Source organism: Mustelus asterias, chromosome 8, assembly GCF_964213995.1.
Source record: "Mustelus asterias chromosome 8, sMusAst1.hap1.1, whole genome shotgun sequence".
NCBI lineage: Eukaryota > Metazoa > Chordata > Chondrichthyes > Carcharhiniformes > Triakidae > Mustelus > Mustelus asterias.
Window position 1 is genome coordinate 133,163,163 of NC_135808.1, and position 26,590 is coordinate 133,189,752.

A 26,590-nucleotide genomic window follows, 5' to 3' on the forward strand; every position below is an offset into this window, starting at 1 on the left:
TAACTTTAGACCATCTAAAGCAGCATAGATGGATCCAATCTTTATTCCAACATTTAAAATGCGTCAGCGTTACAATTCGTGAAAGGAGAAACCTTCACAAAGGTTCAACATTTAAAATTCACTCACCAGACTTTACACATGATTCGTATTTTCCACTTGCATTGTTCCACGTGAGACAAAAAAGTTTTGACTTTGAGTGAATCAGAAGTGATGCATAAATGTTTGATCTTTCCGTACTCTTACTATCGGCCATCTTCTGGAGGCAGGTATTACAGTTTGGATGCTGGTCTCTTTTGTAGAGTGCCCGTTATATTGCCCGAGGGGTTATCCACGGGCAGGAGAACCTAAAATAGATGAAAATGAAGACATCAAAATTTGAGTTAAATGAATGTAAAATGTCAGAGAGGTTATGCATTGGAGAATATTTTTCATCGTGAGTTAATTATGGGTCAAATTCCAATGTCTGTACCAGCTACACATTGCAAAACAGTAAATATAATATATTGCAGTGTCTTTTTTAAAGTGGCCATCTGATCTAGTCTGGCACTACGATATGTTAGATAATGCAGTGTCTTTTAAGACGTCTCACAACACCAGGTTAAAGTACAACAGGGGCGGCATGGTAGCACAGTGGTTAGCACTGCTGCTACACAGCTCCAGGAACCTGGGATCGATTCCCGGCTTGGGTCACTCTGTGTGGAGTTTGCACATTCTTCCTGTGTCTGCGTGGGTTTCCTCCGGGTGCTCCGGTTTCCTCCCACAGTCTAAAGATGTGTGGGTTAGGTGGATTGGCTATGCTAAAAAATTGCCCCTTAGTGTCCTGAGATGCGTAGGTTAGAGGGATTAGCGGGTAAATGTGTAGGGATAAGGGGGTGGGGCTTGGGTGGGATTGTGGTCGGTGCAGACTTTTTGTTGGAGAGAAGAAGGTTAAGAGGTGACTTAATAGAGGCATACAAGATGATCAGAGGATTAGATAGGGTGGATAGTGAGAGCCTTTTTCCTCAGATGGTGATGGCTAACACTAGGGGACATAGCTTTAAATTGAGGGGTGATAGATATAGGACAGATGTTAGAGGTAGGTTCTTTACTCAGAGAGTGGTAAGGGCGTGGAATGCCCTGCCTGCAGCAGTAGCAGACTCGTCAACATTAAGAGCATTCAAATGGTTATTGGATAAACATATGGATGATATTGGAATAGTGTAGGTTAGATGGGCTTTAGATTGGTTTCACTGGTCGGTGCAACATCGAGGGCCGAAGGGCCTGTACTGCGCTGTAATGTTCTATAGGCCAGATGGCCTCTTTCTGCACTGTGGGGTTCCTATGATTTGGAATCAAGACCTTTCGGAGTGCTGCTCCTTCATCAGGTGAATTTGATTTGATTTATTATTGTCATGTATTAACATACAGTGAAAAGTATTGTTTCTTGCGCGCTATACAGACAAAGCATACCGTTCATAGAAAAGGAAACGAGAGAGTGCTGAATGTAGTATTACAGTCATAGCTAGGGTGTAGAGAAAGATCAACTTAATGCAAGGCAAATCCATTCAAAAGTTTGACAGCAGCAGGGAAGAAGCTGTTCTTGAGTCGGTTGGTACGTGACCTCAGACTTTTGTATCTTTTTCCCGACGGAAGAAGGTGGAAAAGAGAATGTCCGGGGTGTGTGGCGGCCTTAATTATTCTGGCTGCTTTGCTGAGGCATTGGGAAGTGTAAGCAGAGTCCATGGATGGGAGGCTGGTTTGCGTGATGGATTGGGCTACATTCACCACGTTTTGTAGTTCCTTACACTCTTGGGCAGAGCAGGAGCCATACCAAGCTGTGATACAACCAGAAAGAATGCTTTCTTGGGTGCATCTGTAAAAGTTGGTGAGAGTTGTAGCTGACAGGCCAAATTTCTTTAGTCTTCTGAGAAAGTAGAGGCATTGGTGGACTTTCTTAGCTATAATGTCAGCATAGGGGGGACCAGGACAGGTTGTTGGTGATCTGGACACCTAAAGCTTGAAGCTCTCGACCTTTTCTACTTCATTGGTATGTGACCTGAGGAAGGAGCAACGCTCCGAAAGCTCGTGATTCCAAATAAAGCTGTTGGACTTTAACCTGGTGTTTTGAGACTTCTTACTGTGCCCACCCCAGTCTAACGCCGGCATCTCCACCTCGTGTCTTATAGTGACCTGTATGATTGTTCTACCAGGGAACAATTTGCACTATTCTGTGGTTAAATTGAACCTTTTTTCTTTTAGCCAGTAACTTCAATGTCGAAAAATTTACCTTCTAAAATGAGTCAGTTACGTGTTGTGTTAATTGCTGTTGATGAGTGGTTTGCAAATTGGAAACTGCTTCAGAGCAAAAGAAACCACTCGCCTGAAATAATCCCTTGTCCCATTTTTTCTGGGATGTTTTTGTCACCTTGAAATCTGAGACAGCAACACCGACATGTTCTTGTAAACGTTTCATGCTCAGCTTACCTCATTATTTTGATGAATCCCAAATTTTGTCAAATCGATTGTGAAGTAATGCTTGTTTGGCATAGCTATTTCAATCTCCTCCATCTAAAATACAAAGATCCGCATTACACACCGGCAATCTCGCATCAAGATTCAGTACACCTGAAGGGATACCCTTTAATGACGTATCTAACAAGATTTTGGGAAAGGATGGGGTCTACATGCTACATTTATTCTCTAGAACTCTGCCTTGTTTGAAAAACCATTTGGCTTTCAATATAAATGCAACAAGTAATTATTTTTTATAACTTATTGACAGACCCATCTAACTGAATTTTGAGTTGGTGCAAAATATCAACAGAAGCTATTTGTGCGTGGTGTGGCACACTCACCCCTTGAACTAGGATGGCACGGTGGCACAGTGCTGTCTCACTGGCAGGGACCCAGGTTTAATTCCCAGCCTGGCTCTGTGTGTGGAGTTTGCATGTTCTCCCTGTGCCTGTGGGTTTCCTCCAGGTGCTCCGGTTTCCTCCCACAGTCCAAAAGACGTGCTGGTTAGGCGCATTGACAGTGCTAAATTCTCCCTCAGTGTACCTAAACAGGCGCCAGAGTGTGGCGTATAGGGGATTTTCACAGTAAATTCATTGCAATGTTAATGTAAGCCTACTTGTCATACTGATAGTTAAAGTTAGGCCCATTCAAAAGTTGGATGGCAGCAGAGTAGAAATTGTTTTTGAGTCAGTTGCTACGTAACCTCAGACTTTTGTATCTTTTTCCCGACGGAAGAAGACAGAATGTCCGGGGTGCGTGGGGTTCTTGATTATGCTGGCTGCTTTTCCGAGGCAGCAGGAAGTGTAGACAGTGTCAATAGATGGGAGACTGGCTTGCATGATGGACTGGGCTTCATTCACGTCCCTTTGTACTTTCTTGCAGTCTTGGGCAGAGCAGGAGCCTTACCAAGCTGTGATACAACCAGAAAGAATGCTTTCTGTGGTGCATCTGTAAAAGTCAGTGAGAGTCATAGCGGACATGCCAAATTTTCTTCGTCTCTTGAGAAAGTTGGTGGGCTTTCTTAACTATAGCATCGGGCGTGGAGGATCCAGGACAGGTTGCTGATGATCTGGACACCTAAAAACCTGAAGTTCTCGATGATTTCTACTTTATCCCTATTGACCAAGTCTCACTCTCAGACATGGACTCAGCAACCAGGCTGACAACTCAGTGCAGGAATGAAGGAGCCTTGCATTCGTGGGGGTGCCCACTAGATGTTAACCAAAGTCCTGTCCGCCCCCTCAGCTGAGGGTACAAGACCCCCATAGCCAGGATTTTGCAGAGGAGTTAGGAACCCACAGCAAGAGAAATGGGAGGTGCAAATAGGAACATGAGATGGAGCCACTTTAAAAATAAAAGCACTGACCTCTGGAACTCTGCTCAAACTGAGGCACTGAGCCTCATAGAGGGTGTTCTGGACGGAGGGGGAGTATATTCCTGTGTCATAGGGACCAGCAAATGTTTCAATGATAGACTCCTTCACAGAATTCCTGGGGAAAAAGACAAACTTGGTTAGACTTAGTTTTCCACCAGTTTCCTCCCACAGCCCCTTACCCCTCTGAGGATGTGTACAGTTGCTCTCAGTACCAGCTGCTATTCCCTTTTGCTGGCACCCACTCATAGACCTAGAATGTCCTCAACCCCATTTGCACCAATTACGGCGGCAGTAGCTGCCCACAAATCTCTCGATCCGCCCACCTGTTGATGCAGTTGCAGTGAAGCAACGATGCTACATCAGCAAACCAGTACCAGCGGGTGAATTTTTATAATTCATTCGTGGGACATGGGCGTCGCTGGCTGGCCAGCATTTATTGCCCATCCCTAATTGCCCTTGAGAAGGTGGTGGTGAGCTGCCTTGAATCGCTGCAGTCCACGTGCTGCGGGTTGACCCACAATGCCAATGTTGCTATCTCCTGTTTTGGTACTGCACACTCAGAGCCTTACAGTGGGTGTGAGGGGAGGGGAGGGGGGGGGGGTGGTGATGCTGGTGGTCAACGTCTGACAATTCTTGGCTGCTTTGAGACTGGCAGCACTACTGTGCACAGCTCCAAAAGAAATACACATCAGATTAAATTAGGTTAAGTGCGTTGGGCAAAAACTTGACAGATGGGATATAATGTCGGAAAATGTGAAGTTACTGGTAGAAGAATAAAGGAGCTGAATATTATTGAAATTGAGAAAGCTGCAGCACAGAGGGAATTGGGGGGTCCTCGTGCATAAATCAAAAAGCTAGAATGCAGGTTCAGTATATTACTATCTCAGTTGGTGCCTGGCCAGAAAGATCCCAGATTGAAACCCTGGCTCAAAAGACTATAACTTCTACTTTTTAAAAAAAACATGAAGGAACAGACTCGTTAACAACAAGGGGGAAAAGCAACAAGGGGGAAAAAGCATTTTTTAAAATTAAAACAATAGATTATAATGCAATGTCCCTTATCTTAACAAATACACACATTATAAAATAACATGGATTACAAAGTACATTGTAAACTACAATGGTCTCATTAACACAAAAAGTCCCTTTTAAGCACACAAGATGACTATGGGCAAATACACACACCTCTCTGAACCCAAATGAATGCCTGTGGCTTTCTCCTCAGAATCCCCCCGATAATTGTGACATGAGAGTTTCCAAACTTCATTCCCAAAACCCACTTAACTATTTCTCACATAATAATGCTTTCTCTTGGTGGGGTTTGTGCTCTGAAATTCAGGCCAGGTTTTAAAAGTGACACTTTTAAACAGCACTTCCGCTCCACTTTTACCAGTGAATCCAGTCCAGGGTTTTACACCTTTAGGATTTCTTTGGCTTGACTGCTGTGTCACAATTCCCAGATCTTTGTTAATATGGCATCAGATGTTTGATTTACCTCTGAAATCTGTGGTCCCACGTTTAAGTTTAATACTAGAACTGTCACTTTGTCTCAGAACGCTTCCTTGAATTCTTCTGAACAGCACCATGGTCTCTGATCAATTAACTTAAGTAATCTTAGACATTCTTTATGTCCCAATTCCCTGGTTATCTGGACTGTATCATGTTTCTAAAGAAACGTGTATATTTGCAATTCCTCTGTCCTGTCCAGCTTTTCCTGGCAGAGTTGAGAGCTGTTCACTCCTCAGTGACCTGTCTCCAACTGTTTTAGCTTCCAGTGAAAACGAAGAACAAAGGAAGGTGATCTCTTGTTGCTAAGCAATGTGCCTGCTACTATTATTGATTCTTCATGCCCTCTAAGCACATTAGACACACAGTTGAATATTAGCCTACCCCACACACAGAAGCACCTTTGTCTAGCATGAATCGAACTATAGATTTTATCCTTGCAGGCACAGAAACATTCAAATAGGCATACTTAAAACTATATCTTATTTCTATTATTTACCCATACAATATAAATTCCTTAAAACTACCTTTGTTTTCCTAACAAGCAGGTAGTAGGGAAGGCAAATGGAATGTTAGCCTTTATTTCATGGGCACAGTAAGAAGTCTCGGGTGAGTGAAGAAGGGAGCAGTGCTCCGAAAGCTTGTGATACCAAATAAACCTGTTGGACTTTAACCTGGTGTTGTGAGACTTCTTACTGTACCCACCCCAGTCCAACACCGGCATCTCCACATCATCTTTATTTCATGGGGAATGGAACATAAAAATAGAGAAGTTTTGCTAAAACCATACAAGGCACTCATTAGACCATTCCTGGAATAATGTGAACAGTTTTGGTTCCTTTATCTAAGGAAAGATATATTGCCATTGGAGACAGCCCAGAGACAGTTGAGCTTATTGAGACATATCGGATTCTCAGGGGGTTTGACAGGGTAGGTGCTGAGAGGTTGTTTCCCTTTGTGGAATTATTTGCCATGGAGAGCTATGGAGGTTAGATCATTAATTATGTCACAGACTAACAGAGACGGATTTTTAATCAGTAAGGGAATCAAGGGCTATGGAGATAAGGTGGGAAAGTGAAGTTGAGGATTATTATATTGAATCCTTACAGTGCAGAAGGAGGCCATTCTGCCCATGCACTGATTCTCTGAAAGAGTGACTTCCCAGGCCCTATCCCTGTAACCCTAAGTTTTTGCCTCACTAATCCCCCAACCCACACATCTTGGGGTAATTTAAGGGATAATTTAGCATGCCAATCCAACTAGCTCGCCCATCTTTGAACTGTGGGAGGACACCACACAAACACGGAGAGAACGTGTAAACTACATACAGACAGTCACCCAAGGCTGGAATTGAATCTAGGTCCCTGGCGTTATGAGGTGGCAGTGCTAACCACTGTGCCACCATGTTGCCTGTGTCAGATCATTCATGATCTCATTGAACGGCGGAGCAGAGCGATAGGCCAAATGGCCTTTTCCTGCTCCTATGTCTTATGGTATTAAACTCCAGAGGTCTCAGTTGGACAAATATCAAGTGGCTTTGGGGTTGCACTGCCCTCACATCAAAGCAAGGAGGTTTTGCTTTGCAGAAGGAAGTGGAGAGGATCGATGCCATTCTGTGACAGAGACTCAGCAGACACATGTCACAACCAGCGGAGGTGATTGGAATGCACCCTCACACAAATCCGGCAACACACACAAATTCTGTCACCAAAAACATGGAACAACTCAAGACCAGGAACTCCCAGACCTAAGGGTCAGTGGGATACCTGATATCAGGAACAGTAGAGCAAAGCTCAATACTGCTCTCAGTGTGAGACACACACATACTTCAGGATGTGGACCTGGTTGGTGCCCCTTCGTAGATTATAGAATGATACAAAATAGAATGAGGCCATTTGGCCCATCATACCTGAAATGTCCCAAAACCGTGCCCTTTTCCAGTCTCATGATTTTTTTCCCCCCTTGAAATATTTATCCAATTCCATTTAGTAAATTATTACTGGATCTCAGACAGTGCATTCCAGATCACAGCTCAATACATTAAAGAAATATTTCTCCGCATCTCCAGCTTAACCCTGTTTTCTCTCATTGTCATGGAAGGAGTTTCTCTGTATTCTATCAGAGCCTCTGATAGTTCTGTGCATCTCTGTTAAAGCTTCCCTTAATCTTCTCTCCTCTGATGGAGAACAACCCTGGCTTCTTTATCCTCCCCACAAAACTGGAACACAATATCCCTGGTTCCATTCGGAGAAATCTCCCCTTCAACTTTTCTGTTCTAAGAGAGACCATCCCAGCTGCTACACCAATTTCCACTCTCATTGGTTAGTGACAGGCTACCTGAGAGATCAGAGAATCGTAGAATCCTTATAGTGCAGAAGGAGGCCATTCGGCCTATTGAGTCTGCACCGACCACAATCCCATCCAGGCCTTATCCCCACAACCCCACACATTTACCCTGCTAAACCCTCTAATTTACACATCCCGGGCAATTTAGCACGGCCAATCAACCTGACCCGCACAGGAGGAAACTGGAGCACCCGGAGGAAACCCACGCAGACACGGGGAGAACGTGCAAACTCCACACAGACAGTGACCCAAGCCGGGAATTGAACCCGGGTCCCTGGAGCTGTGAGGGAGCAGTGCTAACCACTGTGCCACCCAGAGGAGTTGTGAAAGGTAAGTAGAGAGGGTTATCCTCACATTAGGAATTTGACAATTGCATCTATGGCAATAACACAGTATAGTTGTACAAACCTACCAGGCCGCATCAAAGTTGATGTATCTGGGTGAACTATAACGCCACCTGGCATATACAATGGAAGAGAACACTCTGTCCCTCACTTCAGGCAATGTAGTGAATCGATCCTTTCGGAATCCCTCAAAGCCAGACTGTGTTGTTTTCAAGACCTTCATGTCTTTTAATCCAGCGTGAACTACAGGAGGTTCTGCAAAGCAACCAGGAGCACGCAAGTGAGAATATGATCTATATTAATTTGGAAGTGGCAGTCTCAGCTTAAAGATACAAGCCCCATTCCAGAGACTTGGGCAGATATCTAGGTGGAGTCTCCGATTTGATTTGATTTGATTTAATTTATTATTGTCACATATATTAGTATATGTTTCTTGCGCGCTATACAGACAAAGCACACCATTGATAGAGAAGGCAAGGAGAGAGTGCAGAATGTAGTGTTACAGTCATAACTAGGGTGTAGAGAAAGATCAACTTAATGCAAGGTAAGTCCATTCAAAAGTCTGATGGCGCAGGGAAGAAGCTGTTCTTGACTCGGTTGGTATGTGACCTCAGAATTCAGTATCTTTTTTCCAGCGGAAGAAAATGAAAGAGAGAATGTCCAGGGTGCATGGGGTCCTTAATTATGATGGCTGCTTTGCCGAGGCAGCGGGAAGTGTAGATAGTGTCAATGGATGGGAGGCTGGTTTGAGTGATGGATTGGGCTACATTCACGATCTTTTGTAGTTTCTTATGGACCTATGGAGGGAATGCTGCGTTACTGCGGGTGCTGTTAGAACCAGGGACCTGTCAGGAGGAGGTAAAAGAATTCCATGCTGCAATTTGAAAAAAAAAATTGTTTTTTCTGAGTTCCCACAGCCAAAAGCAGACCAACTGGTCATTCAACAACAACTTACATTAAAATAGCACCTTTAATGTGAAGCATGTCCATGACAGGACAAACATACGGAACATGAACATTGAGGTGTGGATGGAATGGTGACCAAACTTGGTTGAAGAGATAGATTTTGATGAGGTGCATAAGGACTGGACCACACTGGAAAGAGGCAAAGAGATTCAGAGAGGAATCACCAAAAAACAGAACTGAGCCAGATAAAGCCTCTTTCACCAATGGTGTAGAGAGGCTGGGATCAGAAGAACAAGAGTATTTGTGGGAGCAGATACATCAAACTGGAGACAGAATGGGATGGCCATGGACAGGTATTACACTGAGACATGGACCATATGAGGGATCGATATAGGTTTGGACAAGCTGAGCTTAATGTAGGATTGTTAGAAAGAGTGGCTTGGTAGTAAAGCCACTGGATTAGTTATTCAGAGGCCCAGGTCAATGTAATGGGGACTCATGTTCAAATCCCACCACGGCAACTGGTGGAATTTATATCCAATAATATCTGCAATTGGAAGCTAGCCTCAGTAATGGTGACCATGAAACTATCATTGATTATTGTTTAAAAAAACATCTGGTTCACTAATTCCTTTAGGGAAGGAAATCTGCCGTCTTTACCTGGTCTGGCCTACATGGCACTCCAGATCCACAGCAATGAGGTTGACTTGTGTAAGAGGGAGTTTAGAATAACTTGGGAGTAGAAGACTAACAAGATCAGAGTGAATACAGTATTGAAAAGTCACAAAGTACCCGGAATGTAGTTTACAAGGGTATGTTTGCATAGAGACACATAGAACCAGCAAGGCGTTTGATAGGGTGCCCCATGCAAGACGTATTGAGAAAATGAGGGGGCATGGGATCCAAGGGGACATTGCTTTGTGGATGCAGAACTGGCTTGCCCACAGAAGGCAAAGAGTGGTTATAGATGGGTCATATTCTGCATGGAGGTCGGTCACCAGTGGAGTGCCCCAGGGATCTGTTCTGGGACCCTTACTCTTTGTGATTTTTGTAAATGACCTGGATGAGGAAATGGAGGGATGGGTTGGTAAGTTTGCTGATGACACAAAGGTTGGAGGTGTTGTGGATAGTGTGGAGGGATGTCAGAAGTTGCAGCGAGACATTGATAGGATGCAAGACTGGGCGGAGAAGTGGCAGATGCAGTTCAACCCAGATAAGTGTGAGGTGGTTCATTTTGGCAGGTCAAATAGGATGGCGGAATATAATATTAATGGTAGGACTCTTGGCAGTGTGGAAGATCAGAAGGATCTTGGGGTCTGAGTTCATAGGACGCTCAAAGCAGCTGTGCAGGTTGAGGCTGTGGTTAAGAAGGCGTATGGTGTACTGGCCTTCATCAATCGAGGAATTGAGTTTAGGAGCCGTGAGATAATGTTGCAGCTATATAGGACCCTGGTCAGACCCCACTTGGAGTACTGTGCTCAGTTCTGGTCGCCTCATTACAGGAAGGATGTGGAAGCCATAGAAAGGGTGCAGAGGAGATTTACAAGGATGTTGCCTGGGTTGAGGAGCATGCCTTATGAGGAAAGGTTTGAGTGAGCTCAGTCTTTTCTCCTTGGAGAGACGAAGGATGAGGGGTGACCTGATAGAGGTGTATAAGATGTTGAGAGGTACTGATCGAGTGGACAGTCAGAGGCTTTTTTCTAGGGCTGAAATGGTTGCCACAAGAGGACACAGGTTTAAGGTGCTGGGGAGTAGGTACAGAGGAGATGTCAGGGGTAAGTTTTTCACTCAGAGGGTGGCGGGTGCGTGGAATGGGCTGCCAGCAACGGTGGTGGAGGCGGATTCGATAGGGTCTTTTAAGAGACTTTTAGATAAGTACATGGAACTTAGTCAGATAGAGGGTTATAGGTAAGCCTAGTAATCGCTAAGATAGAGACATGTTCGGCACAACTTTGTGGGCTGAAGGGCCTGTATTGTGCTGTAGTTTTTCTATGTTTCTTTTCTAACCACTGGCAGAGAATTTAGACATGTATTATTGAGTATTCTGTATTAAAAGCATATACCTTGGTCAATGGCACAACGCTCTAAGGCATGATGGGATGTAATCAAGTAAAATGACTCACATTCTTCAGAACAATACAACTACTGAGTGAAGGAAGAGAGCAACTCTTATCAGTGTGGACTGCAGACAGTCCAAAAGATCTCAGACAGTTTGAATGAATAGGTCATACATTACACCAGATAAGAAAGTCCAGAGAATTTTAGGAGACTGTGAGAAAGTCTCTCAAAGTCCACAAACTCATGTACTCCCATGCTGTCAGAGGGTAAATGTTATTGGCCAAGGCAAATAATCCATGCTAATAATGATTGGCTCATACCCGGCCGAGGTGAGCAGAGGGGCGGGCAAATGACTTTTGAAAATTGTATAAGTGTAATACTGAGAGAAATGTAATTTCAGAGTGATTTGAAACTGCACCAAATCGCTCTCCTGCATACGTTTACTAGGGCTAGTAAATAAAGATTTGTCTTAAACCAGAATGTTGTCTCTGTGAGTGTTTATGTTAGCTGAGCCGTAGATTAAATGAAAGCCAGCTTAATACCTAGCCTCTGAAAAAGCTCCAACAACTTGTAAATGCCCCTGTGAGATGGCCCAGCAAGCCACTCAGTTCAAGAGCAATTAGGGAAAGGCAACAAATGCTAGCTCAGCCACAACCCATGAAAGACTAAAGGAAGGTGAAGGATAGGTTGGAGTTTATGGAACGTAGAGATTGAAGACAGAAGGTGTGCCAATCATAGAATTAGCAAAAGCAGGCCATTTGGCCCATCAAGTCTGCACCAACTCTCTGATGGAATATCCCACCCCGTAACCCCACACATTTACCCCACTAATCCCCCTAACCTACACATCTAGGGACACTAAAGGGCAATCTAGCATGGCTAATCCACCCAACCTGCACATCCTTGGACTGTGGGAGGAAACCGGAGCACCCGGAGGAAACCCACGCAGACACGGGGAGAAGGTGCATCCTCCACACAGAGAGTCACCCAAGCTGGAATTGAACCCAGGTCCATGGCGCTGTGAGGCAGCAGTGCTAACCACTGTGCAGTCCCGTGACAAAAATGAGAATTTTAGCAGCAGAAGATTTTACATCGGGAGGACAGGGTTTTGATTTAACAACTCATCAACAAAACACTACCTCCACCTGTGCTCCGCGCCTCAGTACTTGGTGATGTGTCAACACAGATTCGGAGCTTCACTCTCTGGGGTGAAAGAAGAATTCAGAACCATCTGAGTCAAAGGCAAGAGCACTATCTAATTAGCTAGCACCGAACGAGGGAAAAACATTTACATTTTTATTTAAACACCTCACTGCTGGTTTACAAATCCCAGCTTGTAGACTCACTTATTCTCCCAGTTAGCATCTAATCAGCTGTTGATTAATCAATGCAAAAATCCCTGAAGAGTTGTCAGGAAGAACTCTGAGGGGCATTCTTCCTCTCTGGGTGCTGGCAGGGGCTGGAACACTGGCTTCGATGTTACGGGGGAGCCTTGGACTCTGCTGGAAATGCTCTGTTAGACACAATGAATATCCTGAGAGGAAGTCTTTGCCCTTAAGGTTGGCAGCATTGTTAAAGGCCTTGGTCAACTGGAAAACCCATGATACTGATCTAGAAGATCTATGTTTTTTTGGCAGTTAATAGACACAATCTTTATCTAGATCTGATCAATCGTAATATGGTTGACATTCATGTGTGCCAGAAACTGCGATGTGCAAACTGTTAGTTTTCACATTTTATTAAAGTTTCGGCCCCCTGTGATGAGTTGATGCCATGGGTGGAATAACTTTTAAAAAATCATAGAATCCCTACAGTACAGAAGGAGGCCATTCGGCCCATCAAGCCTGTACAGACAACACCACTACCCTAGCCCGTAGCCCCACATATTTACCCTCCAATCCCCCCGAAACGAGGATCAATTTAGCATGGCCAATCCATCTAACCCACCCATCTTTGGACTGTAGGAGGAAACTGGAGCAAACCCACGCAGATATGGGGGAGAATGTGCAGACTCCACACAGACAGTGACCCAAGCCGGGAATCGAACCCAGGTCCCTGGCACTGTGAGGCAGCAGTGCTAACCACTGTGCCACCGTGGCGCCCCTGATATCCCTGAGAGCACTGGGGCAAGCAATATTTCTCATGCGTTGACAGGAACTCTGAGAGCAATGACAATCAACCATGTCGTGAGGAACTGGAACTGCAGGTTTGTCAGGCCAGGTGAACCTGACAGGCTACCTTGCCTGAAGAGCATTGGCGAACCAGTTTGTTAAATGGCCCCGAGCATTCATCGGATTTGCTTAGAGTTGGGACCGAAGGCTTACCATTTTGGATTTGTTCAACTTCACAGAAGTGTGTTGCTTCCTGAGTATGAATGAAGGCATGTACATGTCCAACCCCGCCCTGTAACGAAAATAAAATTCATTTATTTTTGCCAAACACAGGTTTCCTGTGAAGAGCAGCTAAGTAGAACACAATAAGTGAAAGGTAATTAAATACGAGCGGGATTTCCCTCCTGCCCCATGGCATGTTTCATGGCAGCGGGATTGGCCGGAGGCAGCACTCCTCATGGTCCCACTGTTGTCAATTGAGTTTCCCACTGAATACACCCCTCACCACTGGCAAACCCGCAGGGTTTCACCATCGGTGAAACGGTGAGTTCCACCAGTGTAAACCGCAGCAAGATTTTGGTGAATGATCCGGAATACACTGCCTGAAATGGTGATAAAACACATTCAATAGTAGGTTTCAAAAGGGAGATTCCTGTGCCTAACAAGAATCTATCCACCTCCACTTTAAAAATATTCAATGACCCCCACCTTCTGGGGCAGAGAGTTCCAAAGTCGCACAACACTCTGAGAGAAAAAATTCTCCTCATCTCTGTCCTATAACAGTGAATTTTAAAACAGTGCCCCCTAGTTCTGGACTCACCCACAAGAGGAAACATCCTTTCCACATCCACCTTGTAAAGACCACTTTAAACCTTATACATTTCAATCAAGTCACCCTCACTCTTCTAAACTCCAGTGGAAACAAGCCCAGTCTGTCTCCTCTCCTCACAACCTCTGCTCGTTCCAGGTATCAGTCTGGTAATCCACCTCTGAACCACCTCCAACTGTCACAATCCATTTGGCAATGGACACTTCCACCAATGCTCTGAATGCTGATAATGTCCGTAAGTGTCTCTCTTCCTCCGATGAGTGCCACTGGTCTGTGGTTTGATGGGGTGCCAGGGTGCCAGGATGCACTTCACATGAGCAGAGAATAACAAAAGGGATCAAGTACGTTCCTGCAGAGTTACAAATTCATAGAATCCCTACAGAGGCCAAACGATCCATTGAGTCTAAATCAATTCTCTGACAGAGCATCTTACCCAGGTCCACCCCACCCCCTGCCCTATCCCCATAACCCCACACATTTATCCCACTAATCCACTTAACCTACACATCTTGGGACACGAAGGGACAATTTTAGCATGGCCCCTAACCAGCACATCTTTGGGCTGTGGGAGGAAACTGGAGCACCCGGGGGAAGCCCACGCAGACACGGAGAGAACGTGCAGACTCCGTACAGACAGTGACCCAAGCTGGGAATCGAACCTGGTCCCTGGTGCTGTGAAGCAGCAGTGCTAACCACTGTGCCACCATGCCACCCCATTGGTGGCAGAATTGTTAGCTGTAGAGTAGCTTGGCTTCACCTGCACCAACTGCCTACTTTCAGATTCACGTGAAATGGGCGAAGGCTATGGTTAAAAGAAACATAGAAGATAGGCGCAGGAGGAGGCCATTCAGCCCTTCGAGCCTGCTCCATCATTCATCACAATCATGGCTCTCGAATGCATTCAATGTTTTGGCATCAACTACTTCCTGTGGTAATAAATTCCACAGGCTCACCACTCTTTGGGTGAAGAAATGTCTCCTCATCTCTATCCTAAATGGTCTACCCTGTATCTTCAGACTGTGACCCCTGTTTCTGGACACCCCACCATCGGGAACATCCTTCCTGCATCTACCCTGTCTAGTCCTGGTAGAATTTTATAAATCTCTATAAGATCCCCCCCCATCTGTCTGAACTCCAGTGAAAACAATCCCAACCTAGCCAATCTCTCCTCATATATCAGTCCCGCCATCTCCGGAATCAGCCTGGTAAGCCTTCGCTGCGCTCCCTCGAGAGCAAGAACATCCTTCCTCAGAAAAGGAGCCCAAAACTGCACACAATATTCTAGGTGTGGCCTCACCAAGGCCCTGTATAATTGCAACAACACATCCCTGCTCCTGTACTCGAAACCTCTCGCAATGAAGGCCAACATACCATTTGCCTTCTTTATCGCCTGCTGCACCTGCATGCTTACCTTCAGCGACTGGTGCACAAGGACACCCAGGTCCCCCTGCACACTCCCCTCTCCCAATTTATAGCCATTCAGGTAGTAATCTGCCTTCTTGTTTTTGCTTCCAAAGTGAATAACCTCACATTTATGCAAATTATACTGTGTCTGCCATTGATTTGCCCACTCACCTAAAGATCTAGATAATGAAAATATCAAATCAAATTCTGCCCCAATGCAGCATCTCACAGCATCTGCCGCTCGTTAGACTTGACATTGCAACCCTCAACTCAGAACCTCTTTTCCCAAAGCTACTGAAAGTGTGAGCTGATAAACAGAGACCCGAGTCACCCCTGGCCACACACTGCACATCTCCATAACCGATGGGATTTAACGATTCAGAAATGAACACTGAAATAAAAGCAAAATACTTTGCTGGAAATCTGAAATTGAACTGTAGAAGGGTCGTACAGACTCGAAACATTATCCGTGTTTCTCTCTTCACTGATGCTGCCAGACTTGCTGAGTTTAGCCACCATTTTATTTGCAGAAACACTGCAATAGAGAGTGAAATAAATTGTGTGAATTAAATGTCAAAGCAGGAACAGAGCAAGGAATAAACAGAGCAAAGAAAGACAGGAAGGAGGGAAAAGAAGAATCAAAAATGAAAAGTAAGAAAAACAATTAAAATATAAAATTGTCCCTATCCTAAATCTTACCCACACTAATGGCTAATTCTCATAACCAGAGGAGTTGATTTAGAACAATTAACGATTAGTGCTTAGTTTAAAGGATACTGATTCCACTAATTCCCAGCACTAAACATATGCTGCACGTCTAGTTTGTATCTCCCTTGCAAATGCAGCAATTTCATAGCTCTCAAAGATTTTTAATGGTGAGTGTTAGTGTGTTAGAGTTTGCTCAGGGGCTCCAAGTTGCTGTGGCCACATGCACTTTTACATATATATTCTAGTCTGGAGATATGGGCAGTGATGGTAGAGGCACCAATGCTCTTTCCATCACATGGCTGACCAGGAATCTCCCTCACTCTTACTGCCTGCTACTGATGTGTATTTGGAAGGATTAGCAGGTTGATACTCAAACTGTTTGGCTGCATTATGACTGCCCCTTCTTTGACCATCATGTCCGAGGGTGGGACTCAAAGCCAGTGGGTCTGGTTTAGAGGCAGGGAATCTACCTTCTGCTCCACAGTACCTCCCTCAATAGTGAGGCAGCTAAATGCTGTTTTCACTGAGCTAACAATGGTAAGAATGGTACAACTCAGACAGACAGAAACTGTTCAGGACAAAGCAACCATCTTGATCAGCACCTCATCCACCACCTTCAACAGTCACTCCCTCCACTGCTGCCGCACAGTATGTACCATCTACAAGAGGTACCACTACAACTCAGCAAAGCCCTTTTAACAAAACCTTCCAAACACGCGACCACTACTACCTAGAAGAACACATGGGAACACCACCACCTGCAGTTCCCCTCCAAGCCACTCACCATCCTGGCTTGGGAATATATTACCGCCCCCTCATTGTTCCTGGGCCAAAATCCTGGAACACTCTCCCTAACAGCACACTGGGTGTACCCACGCCATATGGACTGCAGTGGTTCAAATTGGTGCCTCACCATCACCTTTTCAAGGCCAATTAGGGCTGGGTAATAAATGATGGTCTAGCCAGTGCCTCCCATATCCCAGTGTGGTCAAACGGGCCACCCAAAATGGCGATTTGTAAAGCACTCTGGGACAATTGGGCAAGAACTAAAACAGCAGGCTGCCGCCTAAAAGACAGAAATAAACAGGCTGCAGCTCAGACAAATGAATACACAGGATATGGGCCATCTCCAGGGCAATGGGGACTTTCTGGTCAAAATGGGTTGTTTACCAGACACAGGGGCGCCTTAACTCCTTATTTGGGAGGGAGGTGTGTGTCCTACGTGCCCCCAGCACCTACAGGCATGGCCGTTGGGGACACACCCAGAGATTGGTGTGGCAGCACCCGATTGGACTTTATCGATCAGGGTGATCAAGTCCTGATTGATTGATTGGCAATGGCCAAAAGGGGCGCAAAAACCAATGGGGTATAAAGGGTGCTGCGCAACCAAGAATCTCTCTCTCTCTCTGACCCCATGAACGAGCTACAACAACGGTGACCGTCGCCAGCAACAACCAGCACGAGGAGAGCCACCACACCCGAGAAGGAAGGAAGACCAGAGCCAGAGTGCCAGACCAGACCAAAGGACCAGACTACGCAGAGGACTACGGAGACCAGCGCGCAGATAAAGGCCAATATCTGCTTGGGTACTTGCCAGTCACGCAAAAGTTAAGTCAAGGTCTTGTATTGGACTTGAACTCTAGTATTTCTGTAAGATAACTTATTGTTGATTGGGTGGGTGATTATTGATTGTCTGTTTAAATAAATATTGTTGTACTAACAAGAAGTCTACTCGCAATTTTCTGTCCACCGTGTAAGTGTTAAAATAGGCTGTGCGGCAGGCACAACACCAGGAAAGAATTTTTAAAATGTTGCCAAAGCTTTTCATCTTGCACTCATCAGGACAAATGCAACAATTTATACTACTGGAGAAAAGAATGTTGATTGGTTTTTTTCATTGATTCTGATTGGCTGAGAAACCATGGGAACTAAAGAGCTCCATGTTTCTGAGTAATTCAGAAAATGTGGAAGGTTTGAGGATATTCCATTTGTCTGCAGAGAACGGCTCCCTGTGTATGAATGTGTGTCATATAAAGGTCATATAAAGGTAAATGTCATATAAAGGTAAGCAAGCATTGTTGCAACTATACAAGGCATTGGTGAGGCCACACCTGGAGTATTGTGCACAGTTCTGGTCCCCTTATTTGAGGAAAGATGCAGTGGCATTGGAGGCAGTTCAGAGGAGGTTCACTAGATTGATTCCAGAGATGAGAGGTTTGTTGTATGAAGAGAGATTGAACAGTTTAGGCCGATACTCTCTGGAATTTAGAAGAATGAGAGGAGATCAAATTGAGGTATACAAGATGATAAAAGGTATGGATAAAGTAGACGTGGAGCGGATGCTTCCGCTGGTGGGGCATTCTAGAATGAGAGGTCATAGTTTTCGGATAACGGGTAGCAAATTTAAAACAGAGTTGAGGGGAAACTACTTCTCCCAAAGGGTTGTGAATCTGTGGAATTCGCTACCCCAATGTGTGGTGGGTGCTGGGACAGTGAGTAAATTTAAGGAGGAGTTAGACAGGTTTTTAATTGGTAATGGGTTGAAGGGTGATGGGGAGAAGGCAGGAAAATGGGGATGAGGAACATATCAGCCATGATCGGATGGCGGAGTGGATTCGATGGGCTGAATGGCTTGATTCTGCTCCTATATCTTATGAATTTATGAATTTACGAACTTCTAGCAAGGGTAAATGAGCCGGGTTAGGAACTTGGCTGATTATCTTCACCAGTTTGTTGGTATAGCTATTAGCGCTCTCAGGATTGAGCAAGTGCTGCTAAAGTTTCAACAACATGTCTCTCTTTCAGCAAAATTCACGTCCTGTGCTATCAAAGAACTAGTTGATAATTGGGAGTCTCAGGTGACTGGTTCCCTCATCACCTGGCTGGTTAGTGCCATGGGCAAGACAAGTTGAAATTGACTACCAAGGTGACTACGGGGGGACACACAAAAATTAACTCCTGCACCTAAAACTTGCTCCAAGGTTGTCTCCCACGATCACTGTTCAGCCCCGCCTATTGGAAACCACACTTGTGTGCATGTGTCAGATGGAGTGATTCTGGCTCAGCTGTGATGCCCAGTGGAACTATAGAACATAGAACATAGAACATTACAGCGCAGAACAGGCCCTTCGGCCCACGATGTTGCACCGACCAGTTAAAAAAAAAACTGTGACCCTCCAACCTAAACCAATTTCTTTTCGTCCATGAACCTATCTACGGATCTCTTAAACGCCCCCAAACTAGGCGCATTTACTACTGATGCTGGCAGGGCATTCCAATCCCTCACCACCCTCTGGGTAAAGAACCTACCCCTGACATCGGTTCTATAACTACCCCCCCTCAATTTAAAGCCATGCCCCCTCGTGCTGGATTTCTCCATCAGAGGAAAAAGGCTATCACTATCCACCCTATCTAAACCTCTAATCATCTTATATGTTTCAATAAGATCCCCTCTTAGCCGCCGCCTTTCCAGCGAAAACAATCCCAAATCCCTCAGCCTCTCCTCATAGGATCTCCCCTCCATACCAGGCAACATCCTGGTAAACCTCCTCTGCACCCTCTCCAAAGCCTCCACATCCTTCCTGTAATGTGGGGACCAGAACTGCACACAGTACTCCAAGTGCGGCCGCACCAGAGTTGTGTACAGTTGCAACATAACGCTACGACTCCTAAATTCAATCCCCCTACCAATAAACGCCAAGACACCATATGCCTTCTTAACAACCTTATCTACTTGATTCCCAACTTTCAGGGATCTATGCACACATACACCTAGATCCCTCTGCTCCTCCACACTATTCAAAGTCCTCCCGTTAGCCCTATACTCAACACATCTGTTATTCCTACCAAAGTGAATTACCTCACACTTCTCCGCATTAAACTCCATCCGCCACCTCTCGGCCCAACTTTGCAACCTGTCTAAGTCTTCCTGCAAACTACGACACCCTTCCTCACTGTCTACCACACCACCGACTTTGGTGTCATCAGCAAATTTGCTAATCCACCCAACTATACCCTCATCCAGATCATTAATAAATATTACAAACAGCAGTGGCCCCAAAACAGATCCCTGAGGTACACCACTTGTAACCGCACTCCATGATGAATATTTACTATCAACCACCACCCTCTGTTTCCTATCCGCTAGCCAATTCCTGATCCAATTTCCTAGATCACCCCCAATCCCATACATCTGCATTTTCTGCAGAAGCCTACCACAACAACAACAACTTGCATTTATGTAGCACCTTTAGTATAACAAAATATCCCAAGGCGCTTCACAGGAGCCAATATCTAGCAAAATCTGATCCCGAGCCACACTAGGAGGTATTAAGACAGATGACCAGAAACCTGATCTGAGATAGACTTGTTTTGAAGGAGAGGTCGAAAGGTCAAGGAGGAAATTCTGGAGCTCAGAATGTTGACAGCTGAAGAAGCAACAGTCGATGGTGCAGCGATTTAAATAAGGAATGCATGAGACTCTAGGATTGGAAGAGTGCTGGGATCGCAGAGGGATTTGGGTCTGGAGTAGGTTACAGAGATGGGAGGAGTAAAAGGCCAGCAAGGGATTTGAAGTTTAAAGTTTATTTATTAGTGTCACAAGCAGGCTTACATTAACACTACAATGAAGCTACTATGAAAATCGTCTAGTCGCCGCACTCCGGCGCCTGTTTGGGTACACTGAGGGAGAATTTAGCACGGCCAACGCACCTAACCAGCACGTCTTTCAGACTGTGGGAGGAAACCGCAGTACCCAGTGGAAACTCACGCAGACACGGGGGGAATGTGCAGACTCCGCACAAACAGTGATCCAAGCCGGGAATCAAACCCAGGTGCCTGGTGCTGTGAGGCAGCAGTGTAACCACTGTGCCACCGTGACACTTCAAGAAAGCAAGAATGAGAACAGTTTTGTGCACGAGAAGCAGGAATTCGGACGGGGTAGAAATGGCAGGGAGTACTCATGAAATTAAAATGCAGCAAGGCATCAATACTTCTCAATAATGTTTGTCTAAAATCCTTACTTTCTCCAAACGTTTCCAGGGTGCCTCTTGCATGTAGACCATGACCTGTCTGACATGTTGAAAGGAAGTTAAGAAGTGGTCACAGATATCCAGAGCAAATTCTTCAATAGTTCGAATCTGACAAGATAAAACATTTCAATGTATAAGACCATAAGACCATAAAATATAGGAGCAGAATTAGCCCATTCGGCCCATCGAGTCTGCTCCGCCATTCAATCATGACTGATCTGATTCTCATCCCCATTCTCCTGCCTTCTCCCTGTAACCCTTGGTTCCCATAATAAGACCATGAGGTCTTATTATACTGAGGTCATTTTTCATTTTCTTTCCATTTCATTCAGCCATTCTCCAGCCCCGCTGCAGCAAATGTCGGCTGGGATTCTCCGGTCTCATTCGCTCCATCACTGCTGCCAGCAGGAACGGAGAATTTGGCGCTCAGCCAAAACTCCATTAACTGCAGCAGGACTGGAGAATCTCAGCCGCTGGAGAACCCGGAGAATTCACGCTGGAAGGCGGGATCAGGATATTGAATTTGATGATCAGCCATGATCAAAATGAATGGTGGAGCAGGCTCGAAGGGCCATTTGGCCTCCTCCTGCCCCTTTTATTTATGTTTAATTTTGGATGAGCACCAAATTCTCCGTTCCCGCCGGCAGCAGTGTCAGGACGCATGAGACTGGAGAATTCCGGACGTCAGTTTAGATTAAGAGTTAGTTTGAGTGAAATTGTACATTTCTTCACAGTTTCAATATATGTATCACCTCTGAAACTGACAAGCTGGTAAGAAGGTTTAAGGACTGCAGTGGCGATGGGAGGGGATCTGATGGTGTCATGGGAGTGTCATTGCACAAGTAATCTATAGACCCTGACGAATGGCTCTGGGGTCATGGGTTCAAATCCAGGAGCTGGTAGAATTTAATTTCAATTAATTAAAATCTGGCTTCGATAGTGGGTACTTGGTATATCTTTTCATTAAAAATAATTACTGAGAATAAAAGTAAAATTCCATTTCACAAGCTGGGACTTGAAACCACAGAGCCTCAAGGTTACCATTCCAGTGACATTCCCATCACACCACAGTCTCTCTTGTGGCAGTGGGCCCGTAAATCCTTTATTCGTTCATTTACGGGATGTGGGCACCACAGGCTGGGCTAACAGCCATTTATATTATTGTGGCTCTGGAGTCACATGTAGGCCAGACCAGGTAAGGGCAGCAGACTTCCATCCCTAAAGGGCGTTAGTGAACCAGATGGGTTTTTATGACGATCGATTTATGGTCAACATTAGGCTTTCAATTCCAGATTTTGTTAAATTGAATTCAAATTTCAACATCTGCCATGATAGGATTCAAACCCAGATCCTCAGAGAGATCGATACTCAGTGAGACCTTGGTGTCCTCGTGCACCTGTCGCTGAAAGTAAGCGCGCAGGTACAGCAGGCAGTGAGGAAGGCAAATGTTAAGTTGTCCTTCATAGCGAGAGGGTATGAATATAGAGATAGGATGTTTTACTGCAATTGTACAGGGTGTTGGTGAGGCCACACCTGGAGTATTGTGTGCAGTTTTGGTGTTCTTATCTGAGGAAGAATGTCCTTGCTATAGAGGGGGTACAGCGAAGATTTACCAGGCTGATTCCTGGAACTGCAGGTCTGTCATATGAGGACAGACTAAGTCGGTTAGGATTATATTTATTGGAGTTTAGAAGAGTGAGAAAGGATCTCACAGGATTAGACAGAGTAGATTCAGAAAAAATGTTCCCAATGGTGGGGGAGTTCAGAACTAGGGGTCATAGTTTGGGGATAAGGGGTAAACATTTTAGAACTGAAGTGAGGAGAAATTTCTCACCCAGAGGGTGGTGAATCTGTGGAATTCACTCCCACAGAAAATAGCTGAGGCCAAAATGTTTTGTGATTTGAAGAAGAAATTAGATTGTGGTGAACCACTGTAATTACATGTGTGTGCCTGGACACACCCATGCTGCACCTGGCCCGAGACTCCTCCCTTTCCACCTGAGACTCCACCCTTTCCACCTGAGCGAGGTATAAAGGTGATGGTTCCTCCTCCTCGCCTCAGTCTGGGCCAGGTCAGCTACAAGGGTGTGCTCCAGTTCTTTGCGAATAAAAGCCTGTTATTTCACTCACTCGCTGGAGTCCTCGTATCGTAATTGATAGTGCATCATAGATATAGGTCTTGGGGCTAAAGGATCAAAGGTTATGGGGGAAGGCGGGATCAGAATATTGAATTCGATGATCAGCCATGATCAAAATGAATGGTGAAGCAGGCTCGAAGGGCCAAATGGCCTCCTCCTGCTTCTATGTTCTATGTATGTTCCTATGTATTACTCTAGATCTCTGGATTACTAGTCCAGTGGAAATACCACTGCATCACCACCTCCCCAATGACTTGGAGATTCCGGGAATAGAAGATTCCTCGCCAGGGCACAAACAACCTGGAGAAAAATCATAGAAGCTTCAAACAGAATCGGCTTATTTCATTATCTCTGAGGTTGGCACGGTGGCACAGTGGTTAGCACTGCTTCTTCACAGCGCCAGGAACCTGGGTTCGGTTCTGACCTCGGGTCACTGTCTGTGTGGAGTCTACACGTTCTCCCCTTGTCTGCATGGATTTCCTCCCACAGTCTGAAAGACGTGCAGGTTAGGTTAACCTTTAGTGTCAGGGGGATTGGCAGGGTAAATATGTGGGGTTACGGGAATAGAGCTTGGGTAGGATTGTGGTTGGTGCAGGCTCGATGGGCCGAATGGCCTCCTTCTGTACTGTACAGATTCTATGATTCTATACAAAAATACTGGAGATGGGAAAGAAGTCTGGGTTGATTGATAGACATTCAATTGGCCGATAAAGAGGCTTTGCGCATTCCAAATGGTGGAGGGGGCAGAGAGAGCACTGTGAGGATGGACATGAGAACAGAAAAGCTGGATTAAACCGAGCACAGCGTTCAGTGGGAGCGAGACTGAACAGCAAGGGACAATGGCCATGTGGGGGAGGGGTGGGATTGTCTTGGGACAAGCCAGAGGAAATTGAATAACAGAAAACAAAAGGAGGGCGGGGTGTCAGGATGGAGGGGAAAGTTTGCAATCTAAAGTTGTTGAATTCAATGTTGAAACCAGAGGGCTGCCACATGCCTAATCGGAACATGAGGTGCTATTCTCCCAGTTTGTGTCAAGCATCAGTGGAGCATCGCAGCAGACAAGGAGCAGACATGTGGGCATGAGAGCAAGCAGTGAGGATGGACATGTTGGGTGGCCAATGGCAGGAGTGTGGGGGTTGCAAGCAGAAGGTCTTGTGATGAAACTGCATGTTTAATTGCTCAATTGTCCTGAGTTTGCTTATGTGAGTCTGTTAACTGATCTATGCTCACTGTGCTTGATTGGCTAAAGATAAGCAAACGAACACACAGAAGCTACAAGAAACTGTGAACTGAAGCATGGTGTAGACATTTTAAAGCATTATATAAAACTCTACGAATAAAGATCTTGCACACTTAGAAACTAGCATCATCTTGGATTTGCTGACAAACCTCTAATATCGGATACCTACAAAAACAAACCTCCAGTGATGTATTCAGCCAAAGTTGAAAACCCTAATCTGTATGTGTGTGAGGACAAGTGGGTTATAATAACAATACCTCAACTAAACTTACCCCTTTGAGCTTAGCCAAGGCGTGAACGGTATTTTTTATTGTGTCGGTAGGAATGATGTCAGAATTGTCTCCATGTAGGTAATCCTTTAATGTCTTCAGTGTCAGCTGGATATTTGCTTCAATCTCTTTGATGTAGTGATGCTTTCCTTCTCTCCTGATGGTTAGAACCTTTACCACATTTTTCCCATATCCAGTGTGGACAAATTCCGTATCTCCCTGTGTCACAAAGGAAAATACAATCTAATAGGTAATAGTTATTTATTTGTCACAAGTAGGCTTATATTCACACTGCAATGAAGTTACTGTGAAAATCCCCTAGTCGCCGGCGCCTGCTCGGGTACACTGAGAGAGAATTTAGCATGGTCAATGCACCTAACCAGCACGTCTTTGGATTGTGGGAGGAAACCGGAGCAACTGGAGGAAACCCATGCAGACACGGGGGAGAATATGCAAACTCCACAAAGACAGTGACCCAAGCCGGTTATCAAACTCGGGTCCCTGGTGCTGTGAGGAAGCTGTGCTAACCACTGTGCCACCATGTCACCCAGAGGGGTGAAATGTTGTGGTGGTATGTGGCGTTGAGGTTATAATCAGATTAGCTATGTCCTTATTAAATGGCATTGCAGGCTGGAGGGGCCGAGTGGCCTACTCCTACTCCTAATTCGTGTGTTCATATGTTCAAATCCAACAGATAGAAAATGCTGGAAATACAAGGTATCATGCATGAAGAGAGAAAGGCAAGGTTACCAATTCAGCTCTTATGCGGCTTTGTTGGAACTTTGTCAGACCACCGTCTTGTAATATAACCCTATGTCCCTCTCTCCATAGAACTGCCTGACCTGAGCACTACCAGAATTTTCTCCTTTCAAGTCCAAATGTCCAACATCAACAATATTTTGTTTCATGTATCACTGATATCATTGTTTAAGAGTGTTGATAAAAATATCATTTAGAAAGGAAAAGTATTATCAGAGAAAAACTATGAACTATACATACAGAAGAAGGTTCACCCTTTGCATATCCCAAACATAGCTTCACCAGCTGGGAACACACACTGAGAATTTGGGAATGACTGATGCACAACCCCCAAGAGAAATAATGGATGGAAAACTATGCAACCCATGATGAGGCATATCCAGGTTCAGAACCCGGAGCAGGAGTAGGCCATCTGCCCCTCAAGCATGCTCTGCCGTTCAATAAGATCATGATGTGAAGATGCCGACGTTGGACTGGGGTGGGCACAATAAGAAGTCTCACAACACCAGGTTAAAGTCCAACAGGTTTATTTGGAATCACGAGCTTTCGGAGCACTGCTCCTTCATCAGGTGAGTTCATCACTCACCTGATGAAGGAGCAGCGCACTGAAAGCTCATGATTCCAAATAAACTGTTGGACTTTAACCCAATAAGATCATGGCTGATCTTTTTGTGGACTCAGCGCCACATATCCGTCCGCTCACCATACCCCTTAATTCCTTTACTGTTCAAAAATCTGTCTATCTTTGCCTTAAAAACATTCAATGAGGTAGCCTCAACTGCTTCACTGGACAGGGAATTCCACAGATTCACAACCCTTTGGGTGAAGAAGTTCCTCTTCAATTCAATCCTAAATCTGCTCCCCCTTATCTTGAGTCTATGCCCCCTAATTCTGGTTTCACCACCAGTGGAAATAACCTCCCTTCTTCTATCGATTCCCTTCATAATTTTATATATATATATCCTCTCCTCATTCTTCTAAATTCCAATGAGTATAGTTCCAATCTATACATAAAACTTAAGAAATGGGAGCAGTAGTAGACCAGGCCATCTCAGAATAAAGGGGGGCTAATTT

At 45.1% G+C, this 26,590-nt stretch overlaps 1 protein-coding gene across 1 annotated transcript in view; it reads right to left on the bottom strand.

Moving 5' to 3' along the window:
• uox (urate oxidase) overlaps window positions 1-26,590 on the bottom strand; it is a 30,840-nt gene continuing 4,250 nt past the window's right edge. Inside the window, exons 2-8 of the mRNA XM_078218990.1 lie at window positions 24,761-24,976; window positions 21,102-21,218; window positions 13,353-13,431; window positions 8,133-8,319; window positions 3,860-3,983; window positions 2,464-2,547; window positions 1-344 (exon numbers count right to left, since the gene is read on the bottom strand). Of these exons, the coding sequence (XP_078075116.1) occupies window positions 270-344; window positions 2,464-2,547; window positions 3,860-3,983; window positions 8,133-8,319; window positions 13,353-13,431; window positions 21,102-21,218; window positions 24,761-24,976 (882 nt within the window). The 3' untranslated portion in view covers window positions 1-269. The remainder of the gene's footprint in view (window positions 345-2,463; window positions 2,548-3,859; window positions 3,984-8,132; window positions 8,320-13,352; window positions 13,432-21,101; window positions 21,219-24,760; window positions 24,977-26,590) is intronic.